This window comes from Tubulanus polymorphus, chromosome 12 (genome assembly GCF_964204645.1).
Source record: "Tubulanus polymorphus chromosome 12, tnTubPoly1.2, whole genome shotgun sequence".
Classification (NCBI taxonomy): Eukaryota; Metazoa; Nemertea; class Palaeonemertea; order Tubulaniformes; family Tubulanidae; genus Tubulanus; species Tubulanus polymorphus.
The window spans coordinates 4013657-4035998 of NC_134036.1; the positions used below are offsets into that span (position 1 = coordinate 4013657).

A 22342-nucleotide genomic window follows, 5' to 3' on the forward strand; every position below is an offset into this window, starting at 1 on the left:
TATCTGTAATGTAAATCATTAACATGATGCTGGGAATCTAGAAACTACTGGTATCAAGGGTCGTACTTAGCGCGGGGCAGTTGCCCTCCAGAAATTTTGCAAAAGTGCCCTTTTTACAGATATTATTCATAAATCTAATAGAACACCCAGACCGTTTTCGAGTTCAAATAAATTCCAATGCTAGATAAGGCCCAGGGGCTAGTTGCTCAAGGGTTGGTTAGAGTTAACCAGTGGATAGTTGACATAGTGACAATTAACAGTTCAGTTCATTGTTACTATGGTAATTATCCGCTGGATATCTTCGACCACCAACTTTTGAGCAACTGCAGCCCTGATATCTGTCATGTTAATTTAACATGAGGCGCGATCGAGTAATGAAAAAGGCGCATGGGCTTAATTGCAGTTTTCACGTCTCATTCTCGTACTGTAAATGTTCTTATCGTTATCGTTTTGTGAGTGTTGTTTCTTATTTCGTCGATAGTTCCGCAAGTTCCGAAACCTATCGCGCGATCAGCGTCAACCGATTCGTTGATATTCGCCTGGCAGCCGAAACAGCCACCGTTCGCTAAAATCACCCGGTACTTCGTTCAATGCGGTAATGCAACTGGTAATCGAACAGCATCGGGAGAACAGCATCAAATCTTTTACAAAGAATCGTTTCGTCCGCCGCATTATCAAGTGATCCTGAATAATTTGATAGCGAATCGCTGGTACTGGTGCTGGGTAAGATATCTAAATACGTAATCTTCGTGGTGTGATATACGGTGCATCAAAATCATCCTCCCTCGGCTGGGATTTGAACCTGATGGCATCGCTACACTTGGCCTTGATACGAAACCCTGCCACACTTAGACCGGGTGCGCATGTGCTAAAATAATACAGGATGTTTGGCTAATAATGACATAATCTAAGCTGCGCACTCCTGCAGGCTAGTGTGGCAGGGTTTTTGTCCCCGGGAGGATGATCTAAATGATGGATGAGTGCATGGTTGTGAGCAGTTGTGACCTGGGTGCATGCGTGGTATGGGTGAGGGGTTAAAAGCCGAGTGTTCTAATACTGAAAGGTATGGGGCTATCCATAAAAGACGTCCATACAAAATATGGAAAATCTGACCCCCCTATGTCCACATAAAATCCATATCAGCTAGGTGCCCCCCTCCCTCCTAGTCCAATGGACAGTAGACCTTAAGTTTCACACTTGATAAAGATTTGATGCAGCATAAAAAAAACTTAAATATTATTAACGTATTTACATTTATTCCCTTAAACTGGTATTATAGTTATAACTTGTTCTGGTAAGTTCTGATAACTAGTCATTGAGGATTGAGTGGTTTTACCCATACTTTCATCCACGAAAGATGTCCTAAAACTAGTGTCCCCCCCCCTCTTTTAAGATGGACATCCATATCAGAGGAACCCCCTTTCCCTTGTCCACAAATCTAAAAAATCTTAAACCCCTTCCCCTACTGCGTGGATGTCTTTTATGGACTATGCACTGTACTGTAATATATGAATATTTACTATTTGAGGTGGAAGCCACAGGTAAAAAAGGATGGTCCGGATACAGTCAAATGGTTTACTTTCACACAAAAGAAGGCAGTAAGTGAAGCTCGTGAATTGATAAATGAACACACAACACACGTTTCAATAACACACAATGCAAACCGATTCCTCGTCAGTTGTTGCCGGTCGATTTCCGATTGTTTAGACCACGGACTATAAAAATCAATTCGTTTTGGAGTCCATGTTTTGACTCAAGCTAGCATACCTAGAAATATGAAACTGACTCCGCGGGATCGCACGTGTAAGGCACTGAGATTAAGAGACTTCTTCGAAAATAACGATTCTAAGCCGGAATATTGCTACAATAATTCGAATGTTTCTAACCGGTCGAAACGCTTATTACAGGGTCCCAACGACTCCTTGATTCCTTGAAAACTCTTTCTGAACCAAAAATAGTTTTCAAGGTCCTTGAATATCCTTGAATTTGAGCAAAATGTCCAAAAGTCCTTGAAAACTCGTTGAATTTTGAGAAATTAGCGATTAGAAAATTTTTAGGTTTTTTAGGCCTAGTTATTATACGCACAGATACCACCGAATTAAATGAATCACCGAGAACTCTTTACCGATTTAGGAGGAGTCGATAGTAATTGGGATATGAAAGTGATGCGGACATTAACTCAAAATTGGAAATTTGCTCCTTGAAAAGTTATTGAATTCTCGAATGACTGGGACCCTGTATTATGATCGCCTTCAAGAGTTCACTAACCCGTATACCGGTACAAAAATGTCAGTGGTTTATGTGTGAACGCGCTCTCTAATTAGACACAGGCCAAATTCGACTCGAGGCCTGATCCGTGCCAAATTAGTTACGTGTGATCGCGGCCATGATCATCACCGCTCGGGACATGAAGTCATTCGAAACTTGCTAGACGCATTTCTTCTGTTTCTTGATAACATCTGTACACACGTTTCAGAACCCGGTCCGCCCGACGCCGTCAAAGCGTCCGACATAACCGAATCCGGCGCCGAGTTGACGTGGAAGCCGCCGAAAAGTCCGAACGGGAAAATCACCGGATATAAGGTATGGACGAACCTGTTAGCCACTTACTTACCTGGAAATCTGGGAAAAGTCCGGGAATTTTCTTGTCTTCAAAAAAGTCCGAGAATTTTGTAAAAAAGAGCTAAGGTTCAGGGAATTTTCTTTAGAAAAAGTCAGGGAAGTCTGTGGCTGCAAGACATATATAGGGCCTTCGGTCAACAGTACACCGTCACTATTCGCATTTTGTGTATTATGAGCCGCGGTGCGGGAAGCGAAACCCTGTCGTAGGCGTCGTTGAGATTCCGAGAAATATTCGCGATAGAATAAAATGATATTGTAGTTATTGTTAATCCACCTAACGTGATCACCGTGTACTTGAAATATCCTTCGTCCTTGTAAGTGCTGTAACGATAATACATTCATTCATTTATTTGTTCATTTATTCATTTATTTATTTCCTGAATAATTTACATCAATGAATACCAGATTCACCAGATGACAATATAGATAATCGATTTGTTTTGCACATACATTATATAAACGTAAACAGCAGGCCAACCAGAGAAAAGCAGAGCTTGTAATATCAGGCACCCTAAAGGAAGACATAATTCCACGTTAAGTGGAAATAAAGGAGTCTTAATAGATAGGTTTACTCGATGAGTTGATGATCTATTTCAACGTATCGACTATATCATTATGGTCATCGCCAGGTATACTGTAGATCCTGTTAAATCCGGTTTTTGACTTTCATAAGAATATAGTCGAAACGTTGTATGAATAAAGATAGATTATTAGCCCGAGGAAACGTCTCGATCCCTTCTTTCTTTCTCAGAGTTGGATTTCGCGTCATCTTAGCTCTTTTCTTTTAATTTCATTTTCCCCGTAACATCCTATATCGATATATGGACGGTGAAAATAAAAACAGTTGGCGTGTAAACCCGTGCAAACTTTACCGGGAAAAGCGTTAGCACAGGCGGTTGGAACGCCGATCGAATTCGAACTAAATGAAATGCGGAAGGAATTAACCGAACTCGAGTCTTTTACGCAGTATGCCTGTAACGTGACAGCTAAAACCGGCAAGGGGTATGGTGAATCGGCGCAGTGGAAATTCTGGACATCAGGTAGGCGTGATTGTACTGGTTTTGTATCTTGCAATGCGGACTGTCCCTCTTATAAAATTGATCTTTTGACTTTGATTTGATTCGGTGTCCCTTACAAACCCTCTATTGTACGCCAGCCTAGAGCGAAACGAAGGACCCTTCAGGGCGGATCCCTTGAAACGAATTTTGAGCGGAAGGGAGTTATCAGTGGGATATAGTCGCAGATCCGCTTCTGTAAATAAGAAAGAAAGAAAACGAAAAACGATTTTAACTAAATGTTTACAGAGATGTATAAACAATTATATTATTCTTTCATCGTTGATCGTGCGATATCTCTGTAGGTCAACTCGACATTTCACCGCCCGAGGTAGTAAGAGTCACAAATTCGACCATCGACATCAAACTGACGCCCGTGACCCAAGGCAATGTCAGGTAACGACGGCCATTTCTAAGAAATACTCTTGAGCCCGCGTTGTAGAGATGGTAGAAAAATATTAAAAACGAAAAGTCCGATATTTTTCTTCGAGCTTTTAGTTTATCTAAACTTTTCAACAATCTTGTATTTGTGAAGATGACTAAGGGTATAGTCAAAGCGAGTACTAGATGTTACTGAGGGTCTTACTGTTGATTACTGATTAATTTGAACAGAAATATGAAAGATGTTACTGAGGGACATTGTTGATTACTGATTAATTTCAACAGAAATATGAAAGATGTTACTGAGGGTCTTACTGTTGATTACTGATTAATTTGAACAGAAATATGAAAGATGTTACTGAGGGACATTGTTGATTACTGATTAATTTGAACAGAAATATGAAAGATGTTACTGAGGGTCTTACTGTTGATTACTGATTAATTTAAACAGAAATATGAAAGATGTTACTAAGGATCTTACTGATGAATTCTTAAATCGATTTCAGCGCGTACCACTTCGTCGTCGAGAAACAAGACGTCCCAATCGTCGGCCGCAAGAAGCGCGCTGCGGCGATCCGCGGCGAACGTCGATACGAGAACTACGAGGAAGCGCGCCGACGCGGACTGAAGGCGTACCTGGCGGCGGTCGTCGTCGAATTGCCGATTACGGCGTTTACGATCGGCGACGGTAAAAACTACAGCGGATTCTACAACGCGCCGCTACAGAAAGAGACGCCGTACGTCGTCATACTGGGCGTCGAAACTACCGTCGACGGGGTACGTATAGATATTTATCCCTAAAGAGTGCTTTCAGTCGCAAATCAGCAGCGACGATAATGACAGCTAATTTGGATAGATGGCGCATTGGTGTAGACTGCTGATGTCGTGATATAGTACAACAAGTGTCGATTGACATCGTATACCTCTAAGGGGTAGGGCCCCTCGCAAGGTGGGGGAGTAGGGCGCAAAACAAGGCTTAGCTAAGCACGGGTACTATCGGACGTATTATGGATGTAAAGAAAATCTGCAATAGTGCAGTATAACAAAATAATGTTTAATGAATTTAGGTGTCATTAAGCGGTAAGAAGAGTAATGCGAATACATTTTTAAGGCTCATATATCCCTATGCTTTCCGACTAATCCTAGACCAAGAATGAAATAAATCGAGTCTGAAAAGTTTCCTCGAGTTTGTAGTTCATTTAAGATTTCGATCATCTTCGGTGTCTCCAGTATTATCTATACAATATTCTTGAAGAAGACCATCAGGATAAAGTCAAAACGTTGAATTCGCTTAGCGGTATAGCTCAAGACTTTTGGGACTCGTGGTGGATCCAGGGTCCAATTTTATATATTTTTTTTTTCTCGTGATTTTGCAGAATGTCGACGTGACGTACACGCGCATGCAAGGCGATCCGATCTACCCTCGCGATGATCAGAGCTCGGTCTTGTTGTTGGTAGTGATAGCGGCGGCGTTACTCGTCGTGTTGTGCGCCGTCGCTGTTTTCTTGCTCGTGAGGTAACGTATATGATATTTGGCCCCTGTCCCGCTCCCAGAAACCGAGAATCGACGCCGGCGAACGATCGCGATTTAGGTTATTTCCGAGCCACGGCGATTTTCGATCGTCCAGGCTTCAGCGCTTCACCTGAGGAGTCTTTGATTTAGAATGATTTCAAAAATCAACCAGTCATTAGACTTTTTATCAGCTCACTTTCGAAAACTGATCGCCCACACTTCACATGTGTTCAGTACTTCACCTGAGACATTTTCAATTGGAAATGAACTACAAACAGCAGACATTAGACATTTTACTTAAAAAACTGATAGTCCGCAATTCACGCTGTGTTCACTACGTCACCTAACACTTTTGATTGGAATGATTGGAAAAGAAATACAAACACCACATATTAGACTTTTTATCAGCTCACATTCAAAAACTTATCGTCCACATTTCACATCTTTCGGCGCACCTTCAAAAGATTTGTCGTCCACACTTCAAATATTGTGTTCAGTACTTCACCTGAGACTATTTATCAGTGCAATTTCCAAAACTTAACCATCCGCACGTCAGACTACAATGTGTATTGTAAACGGAAAAGTCTGCAACGATTACATTAAATATACCGCCTTCAGTGCAATCTTGTGAACTCGTTTCCCAGAAATAGAACCAAAACAGTCGAATCGTTACGATCTGTTTATTGTACGGCGCCGATGCATATTTTCACGTTTTTTTCATCGCAGGTACAAACGGCGTCTGGTATGCCTCACGAAGCGGTCGAACGAAACGGGCGGACAGTCGGTGCCGATGCTGAACATACAAGGTCGACAACCCGCCGCCCCCGCCGCCACCTCAGGGGGTCAACCCATCTATCAGAACGTTATAAGTGAGCATTCCGTTAACAGCTTTTATCTATGAAATTCGACGTTGTACCGGCACGGCTACTGCGGCAGGCGAGGAGGATCCGCTCAGGGTGCGGAGCAGCCAACTGTTTCCAGATTTTCAGTATTCAGATTCAACTGTTCCTAATTTTCAGTCTCGGAAAATCCTTATTTCTTGTTTTTGGTTCGACTCCATTTCCAGGCCATTCAAAACAAGCTTACAGCGAGCTCGGCCATGCTTCAATCCTCCTTTAATGAACACCATCTGCCCGGTCCTAAAGTGTTACTATCTAAAATACATCACAATATGTGCCAACGCGGCTAGTTAGTCATTTGGCCTTTTCAGCTCACTTACTTTGTACACAGAGGCGGATCCAGACCGTATTAGCCGTATTGCCCAATACGGTCTAGAATTTCTAAGTGCCCTTCGATATTTCACCGGCAATATTTCAGCAACCGCTAATTCCGTGTCCGGGTCGTTTATTCTGGATTGCTCTGCTAGTCTCTAGAAGCCCTCTAAAAGCCTGTAAATTGTACCATATTTTCAAAATTTTCTGGGGAGGGCCCCCATACCCCCTTCGAAGGACGTCGCACCTTCAACACTCGCATTGACCTGGGTACTGGGTGTGCCCTAAGATCAGAAAGGTGCCCTTAAATTTCCTTCCAATACTGTCTACCCATCCCCCTGGATCCGCCCCTGGTACAGGTTTATTGATATTTGTAATATTTGCAGCTGTCCCCGTACCAGCAGTAGCAAGAGCCGCAGGCGCACCAGCTGTAGCAAAAGCCTCCACATCAGCAGCAGCGGCAACAGCGGCGGCGGCAGCAGCAGCAGCAGCAGCAGCAGCAGCAAGAGCCACCACTTCAGGAGCAGAAGCTGAAAACGACTTGTACGAAACGGTCGTGTTGTCCGGCGTCTCCGTTCAAGACCTTCTCGAGCACACGCTGCGTAAACTGGACGACAACATGAAGATTCTTAAAAACGAATTCGAGGTTCAATCCGACGTTCACCTAAATTACCATTCACAATCGGCGTATTTCGTATTTCTAATCGTCATTTCTTCGATAGAGCGTTCCGAAATTGAAAGAAGGCGCCAGCGAGGTGGCATCCAACAAAGAGAATATGAAGAAGAACCGATACCGTAACATCGTGCCCTGTAAGTGTGCTCGTCGGGGCTTTGCTTCTTCAATTCTATTCTAGACTTTTGCATTGATTTCGTTGCTTTTTTCCCAATTCCTCCTAACTCCCGCGTGGAGTTCTCTTCCTTTTTCTGACCTTACGGCTCCTTTTGCCATGCGAAACAGTATTTTTCTGAGGCTTACTTTGACATTTCGATCTAAATCGCGGCATAGAAATACAGCGCTGTACTAAACGTTATTATCATTGTCAATGCTTACTACGTTGATCTCATTTTCACCGCGCTCAGCTCCCCTCGCCCTGATTATCGTACTTTGTCCTTCATCGTTCCAGATGATTCTTCTCGAGTCGTGCTGAAAGTGGAGCCTGGCGCTGACCCTTATAGCGACTATATCAACGCCAACTACATACAGGTAATAACGGGGTTAGGAGGGTGCGATGGGGCTTAGGGACAGATATCATACGGAGTTGCCCAACCCGTATAATAATTACAAGCGTATATATTCAATACAAATACGTATTCGTTGTTGAACTTGCAGGGCTTCGTACAGGGAGAAGGCCACATCGCTTGTCAAGGTATTTATGTGCATTCTTCGTCGTTTTTGGTAAAGCAATGGCGATCGGCTTTGTCTTGTTTTGAAAATGCAAAAACTTTTGAACCTTGCAGTTTTTTTTATAGTTTTTTTTCTATTGAAAATCTTCGAATATGCGGAGTATATTCGACCGATCGCCGGTGCGAGTGACTCTTGCTGAACCTCGCAAACATCGGGCATAAACGTTTTAGTAGCACACTTCACGAGAAAAAAAAACCTGATCGTACTCGATGAACGAGTGTTCAGGATTTCACCTGAAACATATCGATCGAAATTGAATGATGAACACCTGATATTAGACACGATGCCCGAACGCGACGGACGGCTCCGGGTCGTGGACTGATACTGTCATTGTACGTTTTCAGCGCCGCTGGAGTCGACCATCGAAGACCACTGGCGGATGGTGTGGCAGCTGAAGTGTCCGTGTATCGTTATACTAACCGAACTCGCCGAGGGCGGCAAAGGAGGAAAGGTAGTTGACGCGTATATTGCGGCGGGGAATATTGTTCATAAATGATGCGTAAATACTGGGTCCAAATAATAGCTACCTATTTATTATATGCGTTTATTAATGCTTTACTCGCATTCAGGCTTATAAAACGTGGTGATCAATGAGACCCAATCGCTTCGAAAGATCCTCTGATGAAATCTACGAAATTTCCCCCCGTTAAAAATACCTTACACCCTCGGAATGAGGATCTCCGGAACGTGAAATTCTTTGGAAACAATAGGGTGTTATTCGATTTCAGGTAAAATGCACGCTGTACTGGCCGACGAAAGCGCCGAGAACGTACGGGAATTTGACCGTGTCGATTCGCAAGAAAACGAAAATATACAACGATCCGGTGGTTTACTGTCACTACCTGACGATATCGAAGGTATATATAGATCTTTCGTGTTCTCGCAAATCGAAAAATCCTATACTTACGGCAAAAAAGGATCGTCCGCTCTATTCGCGAAATTTTTTAGTCAAAATCATTCGGTTTCTTTCAAATAATAATTCGATATCGTAAATGAAAAATATATCAATCGCTGAGTAGGAAAAAAATTGGTCGATGTTAATCTGGTAGGTCGTGCGTTGATTTATGGATTAAAGAGTCTAAAAATCAAGTTGATCGATGATTATGAACTTTCCGACAATGTAAGACTGCGTGCTCGTCTAGTGGGATAGTTCGTATTGCAGTTTCCCGTTTCTGATGATTCTAGTTTTTCCCTCATATATAACCCTTTTCATTCACACAGCCAAACTGCGATAGCCACGATCTGGTGATATTCCAATACAAGGGTTGGCCCGATCACGGGGTTCCGTTCCCCGCTTCGGAGGTCATCACTTTGCAAAAGTTCATCAAGGAACGCATGGCCGGCATCCCTGGACCGGTGGTCGTCCACTGCAGGTAAGTTTTCAAACCATCCGCGCAACGCCAATGTCACATCACTTCATTAAACATTTTAAATTGAAAAAGAACTACAAACATCAGAGATTAGACATTTTATCAGCGCACTTTCAAAAACTGATTGTCCACACTTCACATGTTTTCACTGCTTCACCCGAGACATTTTTAATTGAAAATGAACTACAAACACCAGACATTAGACATTTTATCAGCAAACTTCAAAATTTCAAAACTGATCATCCACACTTCACACGTATGATCACATGTGTTCACTGCTTCACCTGAGACATTTTTAATTGACAATGAACTACAAACACCAGACATTAGACATTTCATCAGCACACTTCAAAATAAAAAAAAACTGATCATGTCGATTTCTCTATATTTGAAGCGCCGGATGTGGACGGACGGGCAGCTACTTGGCGGCCGAGTATTTGATGAACGAAATCGCTCGCTGCGGTAAAGCGAGCATTTTCTCCATATACAAACGGATGCGGGATAGCAGGCCGGAGATGATCCAAAATCTGGTACGGAAAAAATCGGGGATTACTCAGGGAGTTTGACAAGTTTGACCAAACACCTGGTAAACTCTGGAAATTCGGATAATGATATTGACCACGTGTTTCTTTATTAATACGTTGTTCAATCAAAAATGAATGAATTGTAACATTTTAAACCTGGAAATTTCTTCGATTCACTCAGGGGGAATTTTATGTAATCACATGGCAGGGAATCTTTTTATCTTTAACCCGGGGGTTAACTCAATTGAAAATGAATTGAGTTAGCCCCCGGGTTACAGTTAATACCAGTCTATAAAACCAGCCAGGGGATTTGAAAACGGGTGGAAAGTGGCCAGCCTCATTTGTCGTTCCCTGTCGATACTGACTCGTGGTTTGTTTCTTCTCGATTTCAGAAACAGTACCTGCTCGTGCACCAGATTTTACTGGAGCAGCTGGTGTTGGGCGTATCGCGGCATCCGGTCGCCGGATTCGAACAGTCGTACCGCGGACTGCTCGATTCGACCGATGTCGTCTCGTCGCGTTCGTTGCGGATCTCCGACAAAATCGAGGAGCAATTCTTGGTACGTATACACGAACAACTTTGTGAATACGTGTATCTTATCAGCGCACTTTCGAAAAACTGATCGTCCTCACTTCACATGTGTTCAGTGCTTCATATGAGACATTTTCAATTGAAAATGAGCTACAAAAAACCAGACATTAGATATTTCATTAACTCACTTTCAAAAACTGATCGTCCACACTTCACATGTGTTCAATGTTTCACCTGAGACATTTCTAATTGAAAATGAACTATAATCACCAGACATTAGACATTTTATCAGCACGCTTTCGAAAAACTGATCGTCCACATTTAACGTGTGTTCAGTGCTTCACCTGAGACATTTTCAATTGAAAATGCACTACAAACACCAGATATTAGACATTTTAATCTGCACAGTTTCAAAAACTGATCGACCGCACTTCACATTTGTTCAATATTTCACCTGAGACATTTCTAATTGAAAATGAACTATAAACACCAAACATTAGACATTTTACATAAGCACATTTTCAAAAACTGATCGTCCACATTTAACGTGTGTTCAGTGCTTCACCTGAGACATTTTCAATTGAAAATGCACTACAAACACCAGATAATAGACATTTTATCTGCACACTCTCAAAATCTGATTGTCTACTTTGCATAAGTGACTGCCTGTCGAATAGGGGCCGGATCGATATGTTCCTTAAAGCTGCGAACTTCGTATTTGAATATAACCGAAAATCTGTTTGAATTCACGGTGTTGTTTTACAGGTTTACAAGGCGTCGACAGTCGTTCAAAGTCAAAAATCGATCGCGTACGCCAAGTCGGCGAATATAGCCACCAAATCGCGACACCCCGATATCATACCCGAAGAGCAACATTTAGTTCCGTTACCGTCGATGAACAAATTTGCCGCCGACCCGGTGAAAAACCCGACCTTCGTCAACGCGACCTTTATACACGTGAGTAGAAACATTCATTACATAAACAGGTGTCTCGACAAAAAGGTTCTCGGTGAACCTACTCTCCTCACACAGCTGTAGCGGTAGAGCAGCGAGTAGAACAGACGCGATAGGTTCTCGGTGAACCCCCTCTCCTCACAGCGGTAGCGGGAGAGCAGCGAGTAGAACAGACGCGATAGGTTCTCGGTGAACCCCCTCTCCTCACAGCTGTAGCGGGAGAGCAGCGAGTAGAACAGACGCAATAGGTTCTCGGTGAACCCCCCCCCTCCTCACAGCTGTAGCGGGAAAGCAGCGAGTTGAAGACATTTTTCGTAGTAATAGACTCGCGTTGATAAAATCATTTGTTCACAGACTTCAACTCGAGACGACGTGTTTATCGCCACTCAGACGCCGCTGCCGTCAACCGCCAACGAATTCTGGTGCACGGTTTTCGATCACGGATGCGAGATACTCGTCATGATGCATCGAGAGTATCAAAATGACCGGGTGAGTACGCAGGAGACAAATGACAGATGTTGTTCAAAGGGTGGTTAACGATAACTGGCCGATTAGTACCGTAGTAACAATGGAATTCTAATTGTCACTATTTCAACTATCAACTCGTTAAACCCTAAACAACTTTTGAGCATCCTTGATATTATATTTTCATATACAGACTTATTGCGACTACTGGCCGAGCGACGCGCCGACCATTTACGGATTGTTCACCGTCACGCCACGAGGAGGCAGGAGCGTCGTCCCCAACTCCACAGTGGTCAGCCGGGAATTCGAGGTCGTAAAGAAAGGCAGCGTAAGTTCATTTTCTTCATCGGCGGTGTTTCGTGCTAACTATCTTCAATGATAGCAAGCGTTTCCCCTCAAAGATAAAGTACTCAAATGTTGCTAAGGGTGCTCAATGATACCCAAAGGCATATTTAATGGTATCCTTGCATTGTAAGGCGGCTTAAGGGACTCTTGTTATTCAAGCTGGAAGTGTGCGCATTGTTCTTGTAGGCGGCAAAACACGTGCGCCAATTCCAGTTCACGGAATGGGACGCCAATCAACTGCTTCCGAGTAAAGAGGCGTTGTTTTCGCTCGTCAACATCGTCATCAACGAACGCAAAACCAGCCCGATTCTAGTACATTGCATGTAAGTATAACTTACTGAATCGTTGAAGTTATCGAGAATGAGAAAGTCGCCATTAGTAACTAATCATAATTTTACTGAATCGTTGAAGTTATCGAGAATGAGAAAGTCGTCATTAGTAACTAATCATAATTTTACTGAATTGTTAAAGTCGTTTAGAATGGGGTAGGCCGTTTTCAGTAACAAATCGAGATTTTGTTTTCGTGGTTTCATAGGGATGGCGCGACGCGGACTGGTTTGTTTTGCGGAGCCTACGATTTAGTGAGCAGAGCGGCGTCTGACGATACGATCGACATCTACAACGAACTGCAGTACATGAGGAGAACACGCGCCCAATTCATCCCCGACTGCGTGAGTATCTGTGATAATTTTGATTGGAGAGAATCTCTAATACCACGCAGTACACTGTCGTGGCGCTTACTCGGTCTATTAGTATCATAGGTCCAAAAACTTGGAACAATATTCCACTTGATATAAGGAATAAGTCCTCTGTTCAATCTTTCAAATTTCACTATAAGCGCCTCCTCTTGTCTCAATATTGATGTACTATAATTACTCTTCTGCGTTGCCTTTTGTGTTCTCTAATCATTGTAATAGGGTGTAATCACTTTATGTCACCATCGCCACTATATATACTTGTAAACTCACATACGTAAAGATGTATATTTCTTACCTTATTTACTTGGTGAACAACTGTTTAATTTTCTTATGTTCGGGGATTCAACTGGACAATCCTAACGGATTTTTTGAATCCCCTGACAAACGTATGTTATAACGTTATAACCTGTTGTCTTTGTATTATAAATTATCATAGGTTTGTCAAATAAATGAAATGAAAATGAAATGAAATGAAGTTAATTTGAAACAGCAGCCAAACTTGGAAAGCGGCCTCTGTCATATTAGGAGACACCGTCCTGACTGGTAAAAGACTGATCTCCTCAGGGCGGCCCATTACCTGGAAATCCCGGAGAAATCAGGGAATATCTTTTCTTTACAAAAGTCAGGGAATTTAGTAAAAAAAAGCTTAAGATCGGCCAAAAGTCGGTTAGATTTGTTGCGATTGTTAGATCGCGCATAGAATCAAACAGTTTCCGTCTATGTCTTACGCCTATTTGACTGCGTAAATAGATCGGATTCTTAGCAGATTTAGTCCCGGAAAATAACGTGCATGTCGGGGAATAGTCAGAAAAATAGCAAGTGAAATCAAATCAAAACACCCCGCTTGTACCTACGCGGTAGGAAACGCCATCCAGACGGGAAAGTTGTCTCCTGTGCGCTTAAGGCGACGCACCATCCAGATTGGCGAAGTTGTTCCCAGCTTCCTGCGTATGAGCAGGGAAGTGTGATGAGCACTTCCCTGGTATGAGAGAGTCTTAAGTACTACGTACTTTTATCGTTTGTTTCAGGCTCAATTTCGAATTCTGCACGAAATTCTCGTCATGTACTTCCGCGATTTCGACACGTACGCCAACTTCAGGTAGAGGCGCGGTTTTGAAATGGATAACGCTTCGTCAGGTTGACTGGACTGCGTGTTTTTTTTGCGCACCACACTGAAACGTATGCAGCAGGTGGCGACGTACTTATAAAGGAACGGTTTATTATAGGTTACATGTAAATCCAGATTTCGAATCGAAAATCACGGTTAAAGCATTTACTTTTTTTTTCTGTTAACTGAATCGGTTTGTCTTGTATCGATTGAAATGATTGAAGCGTATTTTCATCAATTGAAACATTACTGTTTGATTGAATCACATTTTTTAAATTTAAAGGTATTTTGTTGATCTTTCGTTAAAAACGAATTTTGTTAATGTTGATAGTTTTCTGGCTTTAATCGTTGAAATATCTTTTGTACGTTTTTTTGGTGTAAATCTTTACAATTTTCTTCTTCTTCTTTTTTCACGCTTCTTCAGGTTGACTGGACTATGTGTTTTTTTTTGCGCACGACACCGAGGCGGTTTATTATAGGTTACATATAAATCCAGATTTCGAATCGAAAATCACGGTTAAAGCATTTACTTTTTTTTTCTGTTAACTGAATCGGTTTGTCTTGTATCGATTGAAATGATTGAAGCGTATTTTTATCAATTGAAACATTACTGTTTGATTGAATCACATTTTGTAAATTTAAAGGTATTTTGTTGATCTTTCGTTAAAAACGAATTTTGTTAATGTTGATAGTTTTCTGGCTTTAATCGTTGAAATATCTTTTGTACGTTTTTTTGGTGTAAATCTTTACAATTTTTTTTTTTGGGGGGGAAGGGTTGGGTCAATCACCCATGACAATGTTTCGGGGGTTTATCATTACGATATTTTGTAAATGAAATCGACTGATTCAATCGCGTTAATCAATTGTGCAATATCAGATAATCGAGAATTCAGTAAATGTAGAGAGATTATCTATTATACCGTCTACATTTCAAGATTATTGTTCTTCGCATAACTTTGTTAATTGAAACATGTTTTGTTACTCGTAGCGATTTTTTGTGGATACTCATCGCAATTTTTTGGCGGCTAATCATAACATTTTTTTTAGGTCGATCATTACGGTTATTTGGAGTAGATCTTAAAAATTTTTGTATCAAAATCGACTGATTAAAGTCATGTTAATTAATTGGGTAATTAGGTAACCGAGAACTAAACGAATGTCGAGAGATTATTCGAGATGATTGTTCTTTGCATAATTTTTGTTAATTGAAACATATTGTTTGTTACTAAATCAAACTGATTTTTGCATTTTTTCTTTACGAATTTTCGTGTTGATCATTACGATTTTTTGGTGTTTAACTTACGGCTTTTTGTCTTAATCATCTCAATTTTTTCGGGAATAAGAATCATGACGATCTGGTTGTAAAAGTGACTGACATTTGAATAATCGAGAATTTAGTTGAATGTAGAGAAATTTCCTATGATGACTTCTACATTCCAAAGATAATTGTTCTTTGCATATTTTTGTTAATTGTAACATATTGTTTGTGAATCAGCATGATTTTTGCATTTAATCTTTACTATTTTTGGTGTTAATGATTTGCGATTATTTGGTGTTAATGATCACGAATTTTAATCTAAACTTTTTTTGTCTTAACCATCGAAATTTTTTGGAGTAGATCACAACGATTTTTTGATAAAAGTGACTGATTCATTCATTTTGATAATCGAGAATTGGGTAAATGTAGGAAGATTATCTATTATATTTCTACATTTCAAGGTGATATAGTTCTTCGCATAATTTTAATCATAATTGTCATAATCATAATTTTGTCGACACTCATTACGATTTTTTGGGTTAATCATTAATATATTTGGGATTCGTTTTTACGAGTTTTGTGGGTGAAATCGATTCGCAAATTTTCTAAGAAAAAAAACCTTACTGATCTTTTACGTATCTGAAGCCAATATTTGTTTTTTTTAAAACAAATCTACTCCTTTGCTACCCGAAAAACCATCCCCTTAAGACATTTACCGTTGCGGTATTAAATAATTTCTTGGAAGTGTACTGATAAAATATCTAATGCCTGGTGTTTGTAATTGGTTTTCGATTAAGAATGTTTCAAGTGAAGCTCTGAACACGTTTGAAGTGTGGACGATCAATTTTTGAAAGTGTGCTGATAAAATGTCTAATGTCTGGTGTTTGTAGTTTATTTTTGATAAAAAAATGTCTCAGCCGAAGCACTGAACACATGTGGAACGTGGACAATCAGTTTTTCTCCGGTAAAGTACTGAACACAAAACAACAAATAGCAGCACGATGTAGTTCACGTATCATTAGGGAGCGTTCACAAATTACGTACCTCAAAATCTCCCGTTTTTCTGACCCCCCTCCCCCTTGTACCACCTTTGTACCAAATTCACTGACCTCCCTCTTAGGTACGTACCATCGCACCCATGATCACCCCCCCCCCCCAATTATATTGATGCAAAGAACACAAATCAAAAAAAAAAAAATATAAATACCTGATTTCATTAATGATGTAACAAAAGAATTAAGCAAGTATTGTTGTTTATTGATTTTATATACCGGGTACTAAAAGCCCCCTCCCCCCCAATGGAGGTACGTAATTTATGAACGCTCCCGTAGATTGTCCATCCAGGCGACAGATTGTGATGATAATTCATCTATATTTTAATTCAGAATAAAGAATATCATTATATATAAATATATCTTTGTGTCACTGTCATTTCTACGTTTGATGTCGTCATAGGTGGATTCATATTCAGGCAGTTGTATTTTCTGGATGGGGCGAATTGATGCACCAATTCCTTTCCGTTGCCATATCGCTAGACCTTCTGGAATTGTTTTCAAAGGGTGACCGCTATTCTCGATGCCGTCAATGGTGATGATGTCATAGGGGGATTTACGCAGCGGCCATTATTCACTATATTTTCAATATATGTCGACACGTAATAATGGTTTTGATCGCATTGAAGCGTTGACTTACAGCCGCATAAGCTATTGACCGGGTCACTGACCACGCCACATTACAACTCTATTCGTACGTACATTAAATATAGCAATCTTATTAATGGTGGATATGCGTCTGGCATATACGGGTTTCCCCACTACCAGTGGAACCTCATTACAAACAAACTCGGATACGACGATTCATCGGATTTAACAAATATAGAATTTCGACCCAAGTAGGAAAATCTGATTTAATTTCACCCTGGATATAACGAAATGTCGGTTATAACGAACATGTTTTCTGGTCCCGTGAAGTTCGCTGGGACGAGGTTCCACTGACCTATTAGTCGTTAGTGGTGAGCTTTTCTCATCAGATGGACTTGAATTCGATCGTGAAAACTAAAGCATATAACTCGAGTTCTATGGATGACTAAACCAAAACCACAGGCAGATTGCTGACAGGTTTCGTTACGTTTGAAGACAGTGTATAATCGTCGAGGATATCTTCGCCTTTAAACAGTGCACGGACGGTTCAAATCGCGAGAAAATCGGATTATCAACAATATTACTGTGTTTGATTGAGGAACGCGTGTTTTCGGGAGGATAGAATAAGTGTCAACAAGACAAATGGAACTTGGGAATGCATCTCAGTTGAAGATGGTTTTGCGATACGACTTAATATAAATAAAGGTGAGAAGTTAATTGTCAGAATTCCCTTTTAATGTATGCGGGTGCTGTAGTGGTTTATATTTGTTGTTTGACTTTTTCGATCTAACGTATATGTGTACATACGTGTACATATAAAGATATTCACTACAATCATCTAGAAACACATAATGATAAATTGGCTCACTTAGTAAACCGATTATTGAAACTGGAAACTCTGGATTCGAAACTGGATAAAATCCTATGTAAACCCGGTAATCAACATTCCGGACCTCTCGGAATCAGTATCGGTCATTACTGGGTTCGCGAGCCCGGACCTCCGTGCTCATCTTTTATTCAGCGCCAGGACCACAGTCATCCATCCTCCCTCTGCAGGGACTCGAACCTAATGGTATCGCTACACTCAGCCACGGCACGAACCGTGCCGTGGCAATCTCGATGCCATCAGGTTCGAATACCTGCCGGGGGAGGATGCAGTCATCCTTGTATGGCGGTGCAGTTTCAGTCAGAAGCAGCGGGCGGTCCGCGTTCGCTTTTTCTAACAACCGTATCTAACGAAAAAAATCGACCAAGTATCGAATTTGAATCAAATTGTTATGTATTGATGTAATCGGGGAAATTTACGGAATTTACGATATATCTATAGAATCGATGGTCAGTATCTAATTCCTAAGTAGTATAGGACACAGGGTTCGTATCAGAGTTGCAAATTCTGTAAAAATAATAATCTGTTAATCCAATGCCTATAGTGTATATATGAAATAACTAATATATTACTTTATATATGTTATAGACATTTGATTAACATTATCGTTTTTAGATTGATCTACAACTCTGATACGAGCCGGCCTGGACATCGTAAATCGACAAAAAAAAAAAACGATTAAAATGCCAAAAATGTCAAATATCATAATAGTCAGGTTGAATTTATGAACTGATTGATTTGGGATTAATTGCTTAGTATTGTCGACGATAGATTATATAAAATAAATCATATAAAATCAAGGATCGTTGAAGTTATTTTTGATTTGAATATAATCAGTATTTCATATATGTTCCGAGGCTTTGACCACCGGTGACGTCACCACTTTTGTTCAGTCGCGGCCGACGAATTTGTTCGAATGTTTACCGGTCACAATCGGGCGGACCGGATGGCTTAGTCGGTCGGCGACTAGCGTGTCACCGCTGTGGCCCAGGTTCGAGTCTCGGAGGAGGCGGGTCAGGATGTGGCAATTGATCTCCGGTAAGCGGGCGAGTCGAGAGTACTGTCCTCCCTGGTATGAGGTTGCTAATGCGTGAGTCCTACAGAATATCTGGCGTGGGGTAAATTATGTTTAATTCAGTCGTTTCTGGCTGAATTATTTATTTATCCCACAATGCCGGTCCAGGTTGCGGAGTAATTCCCCCAGGGACCTTCGACTTTTTTACAATATTAGTTTGTTATTTTAAGTAGATTGGTGAGGGTTTGGGGAACTTTTTATTTTTCTTTATCCCTCAAAGAAATTGAAGAAAATCGCAGCAGGAATTCCGTAGATCTTTATGAGTAGTTCGGTGATCAATCTTCGAGTTCATTTCTCAAGTGATGGAAAAATTTCAGTATTTTTTTTAAATTTGCCGGATTCCAATCAGAGTAGATGTGTACGCGGCGATGTCTGGTGAACGTGTGTATAAAATCGGCTAAAAACGACTATCCAATAGAGAATCACTCACTGGAGACCTGCCATACGCTCTACTACACAATAGTGCCGCTTGACTGCACAAACTTTCAAGCTAAATTATAGATTCCTGAAGCAAAATTCTGAAAATAGTAAGATTTTGATTTTGTGATATAGTACAGAATAAACAGAATAGAGAGGAAATCTACACTTAAGTTTGTTGGATAGTTTAGATGGAATTTCAGTATGAAACTTAAAGCTAAAATCGTCGCATTCGATATTTTATCGATAACAATATGTGTCTCTATGAATAGTCGAATTAAACTCGACGACCTGTAATCTCCATAGAAAATGCGTGGCACGAATTGAATGATTCTCGAGGATTAGCGTCACGGACTCGGGTCTGTCACAGGAATGCGCGATCGAGCCTTCCGATTGATCCATTCCGGTCGCATCGATGATGCAACGTCGCTGATTGGTCGACGTAGGTATTAGAAGCGCGGTTCGAGCCACCCGGTGCCAGTTCGAGAACTGCTGTCCTGATGTGAAAGTCGAGCTATAAGATCTCTCCAACAAGGCGTGAAGAACATGTTGCTTCAAGCGAACAACTTTGCTGGTCCTGGTCCTGGTCCTGATGATAGCGGAGGAGTTCCGAGACACCTGACATAAACTGCTGATTCCCCTGCAGCTGGTACTGATGTAGTTTTCCAGGCTAGAAGAGATTTGCTGATGAGGGCGAGTTTTGATGAGGTTCGTATTTTACTAGACTTTGATGATGAGTTTCAAAATGAGACTTGAACCAGTTCTAGTTAGAACCAATTTTGACGTGGTTTTATTTGAACAACTTATCCGAAATTTTACGTTTGGAATCTTATTCTTGGTTAATTTATTGGCTCTCTGTATTAATTCCAATTCGATTTAAAAATATCTAGACTAAAAGATAGCGAATCTCGTCGGCCTTGATTGACATTCAGTTTATTCTATTTTTTAGAAGCAGACTTTTTAGACTTGCATCGTTTGGCAGCATCTCTCGAGACGCAGACTCTACTCCGACTCGAACCTCGAGACGCAGACTCTACTCCGACTACCATCTTCAAACCTCGAGACGCAGACTCTACTCCGACTACCATCTTCAAACCTCGAGACGCAGACTCTACTCCGACTCGAACCTTGAGACGTAGACTCTACTTAGACTACCATCTTCAAACCTCCAACTTCAAACCTCGAGACGCAGACTCTACTCCGACTACCATCTTCAAACCTCGAGACGCAGACTCTACTCCGACTACCACCTTCAAACCTCGAGACGCAGACTCTACTCCGACTCGAACCTCGAGACGTAGACTCTACTTAGACTACCATCTTCAAACCTCCAACTTCAAACCTCGAGACGCAGACTCTACTCCGACTACCATCTTCAAACCTCGAGACGCAGACTCTACTCCGACTACCATCTTCAAACCTCGAGACGCAGACTCTACTCCGACTACCATCTTCAAACCTCGAGACGTAGACTCTACTTAGACTACCATCTTCAAACCTCCAACTTCAAACCTCGAGACGCAGACTCTACTCCGACTACCATCTTCAAACCTCGAGACGCAGACTCTACTCCGACTACCATCTTCAAACCTCGAGACGTAGACTCTACTCCGACTTCCTGGTGTTTTGCTGCATGTAAATAAGACGTAAATAAAAAAGCGTAAATTAAATTGCTCGACTTTATTGAAATCTCTTTTGCCCCGAAAAGGACTCTTCCGCTCACTCTCTTGTCTCCTTTTCCTCTTCCGCTCTCAACTTCACACTAGCTCAAAGGAAAGGACTCTTCCGCTCTCAACTCACACTAGCTCAAAGGAAAAGACCCGCTCTCAACTTCACACTGTTCGTTCAAAAGCACAAAGTCAAAGGAAAGGACAAACGCAAAGAAATACAAATCAGTGACTTTTATTGAGGAAGAAACATCCGGAATTCACAAATTCAATTAACAATTTGTTTCAGTTTGTTTGCAAAAGTCAAATTCAACATTTTATTGATTCAACAACCAATAATAAAATAAATTTATGGGATTTGAACCACTAACCATTCGACTAGCAGTCCAGCACCCTACCAACTACGCTACGGAGGCGCATATGCGACCTGTAGGGGAACTCCTATTTACCCATTGCTTAAGCACATTTGCTTAAAAAAAATGATGCCACCTAGCGGGTGAGACAGGAACTAAGTCCTTATCTCAACCCGGTAGGCGGCATAAAGATAAGAGAAGAGATGGCCGAATCTTGTTCATGTTCATTCATGCGTGACGGTCGAGATGTCGGGTGGTTTGACGGCTCTTCACCAGTTCGACTATAATGAGAGGAATAAGTTATTATAAGTTATTGACAGTGACAAGAAATCGAGAGGAATTTTGAGGGAGGAGTGCGGACACACCGAAGCAGACACCGGGAAGATTTGGAAAACCTGATGCTCAAATGACATAATTGCCTCTATGCGCCCGAAGATCTGAGGCCTACATTTTGAAAAAGTTGTTATGAGTTCAAAACGTGAGAGGTAGACAAACGTTTTTTTTTGCGAGGGGTACGTTCACCCAAAACCCCCACGCTACCGGGCCTGTTCGAAAACCCTCCGAAATCATTACGAAACGGACCGAACGATATTTGTTTACGGCATAGAATAGAAATATAGAATAAAAATCAGATAATGTTAATATTTCAGTTTACAGTGCGCCTTACTCGGACAAACGAAATCATCATTTTTCCGTTGAATTCTTCCTAATGTATTTCTGGTCCTTATCTCGGATTTCGCTTGCTTAAGTCCGACCAATTTTGTCAGTCCCAGTTTGTCCCCGAGTAAGGCGCGAGGTTTACTGTAATGAATATTATGCTTATGGCCTGTGCATGTTCATTTCATATTTCATTGAATCAATGC

General features: G+C 41.3%; 1 protein-coding gene across 1 annotated transcript in view; it reads left to right on the forward strand.

The window, feature by feature from the left end:
• The window catches only part of LOC141914103 (receptor-type tyrosine-protein phosphatase T-like), a 31545-nt gene extending 14724 nt beyond the window's left edge, over positions 1-16821 (forward strand). Inside the window, exons 7-29 of the mRNA XM_074805377.1 lie at positions 482-723; positions 1529-1598; positions 2477-2583; positions 3467-3662; positions 3983-4073; positions 4565-4835; positions 5435-5574; positions 6298-6440; positions 7169-7428; positions 7505-7592; positions 7907-7986; positions 8113-8149; positions 8532-8638; positions 8916-9044; positions 9409-9560; positions 9952-10087; positions 10474-10641; positions 11379-11570; positions 11922-12056; positions 12226-12360; positions 12564-12700; positions 12913-13048; positions 14104-16821. Coding sequence (XP_074661478.1) covers positions 482-723; positions 1529-1598; positions 2477-2583; positions 3467-3662; positions 3983-4073; positions 4565-4835; positions 5435-5574; positions 6298-6440; positions 7169-7428; positions 7505-7592; positions 7907-7986; positions 8113-8149; positions 8532-8638; positions 8916-9044; positions 9409-9560; positions 9952-10087; positions 10474-10641; positions 11379-11570; positions 11922-12056; positions 12226-12360; positions 12564-12700; positions 12913-13048; positions 14104-14178 — 3227 coding nt within the window. The 3' untranslated portion in view covers positions 14179-16821. The remainder of the gene's footprint in view (positions 1-481; positions 724-1528; positions 1599-2476; positions 2584-3466; positions 3663-3982; positions 4074-4564; positions 4836-5434; positions 5575-6297; positions 6441-7168; positions 7429-7504; positions 7593-7906; positions 7987-8112; positions 8150-8531; positions 8639-8915; positions 9045-9408; positions 9561-9951; positions 10088-10473; positions 10642-11378; positions 11571-11921; positions 12057-12225; positions 12361-12563; positions 12701-12912; positions 13049-14103) is intronic.
• The last annotated feature ends 5521 nt before the right edge of the window (positions 16822-22342 follow it).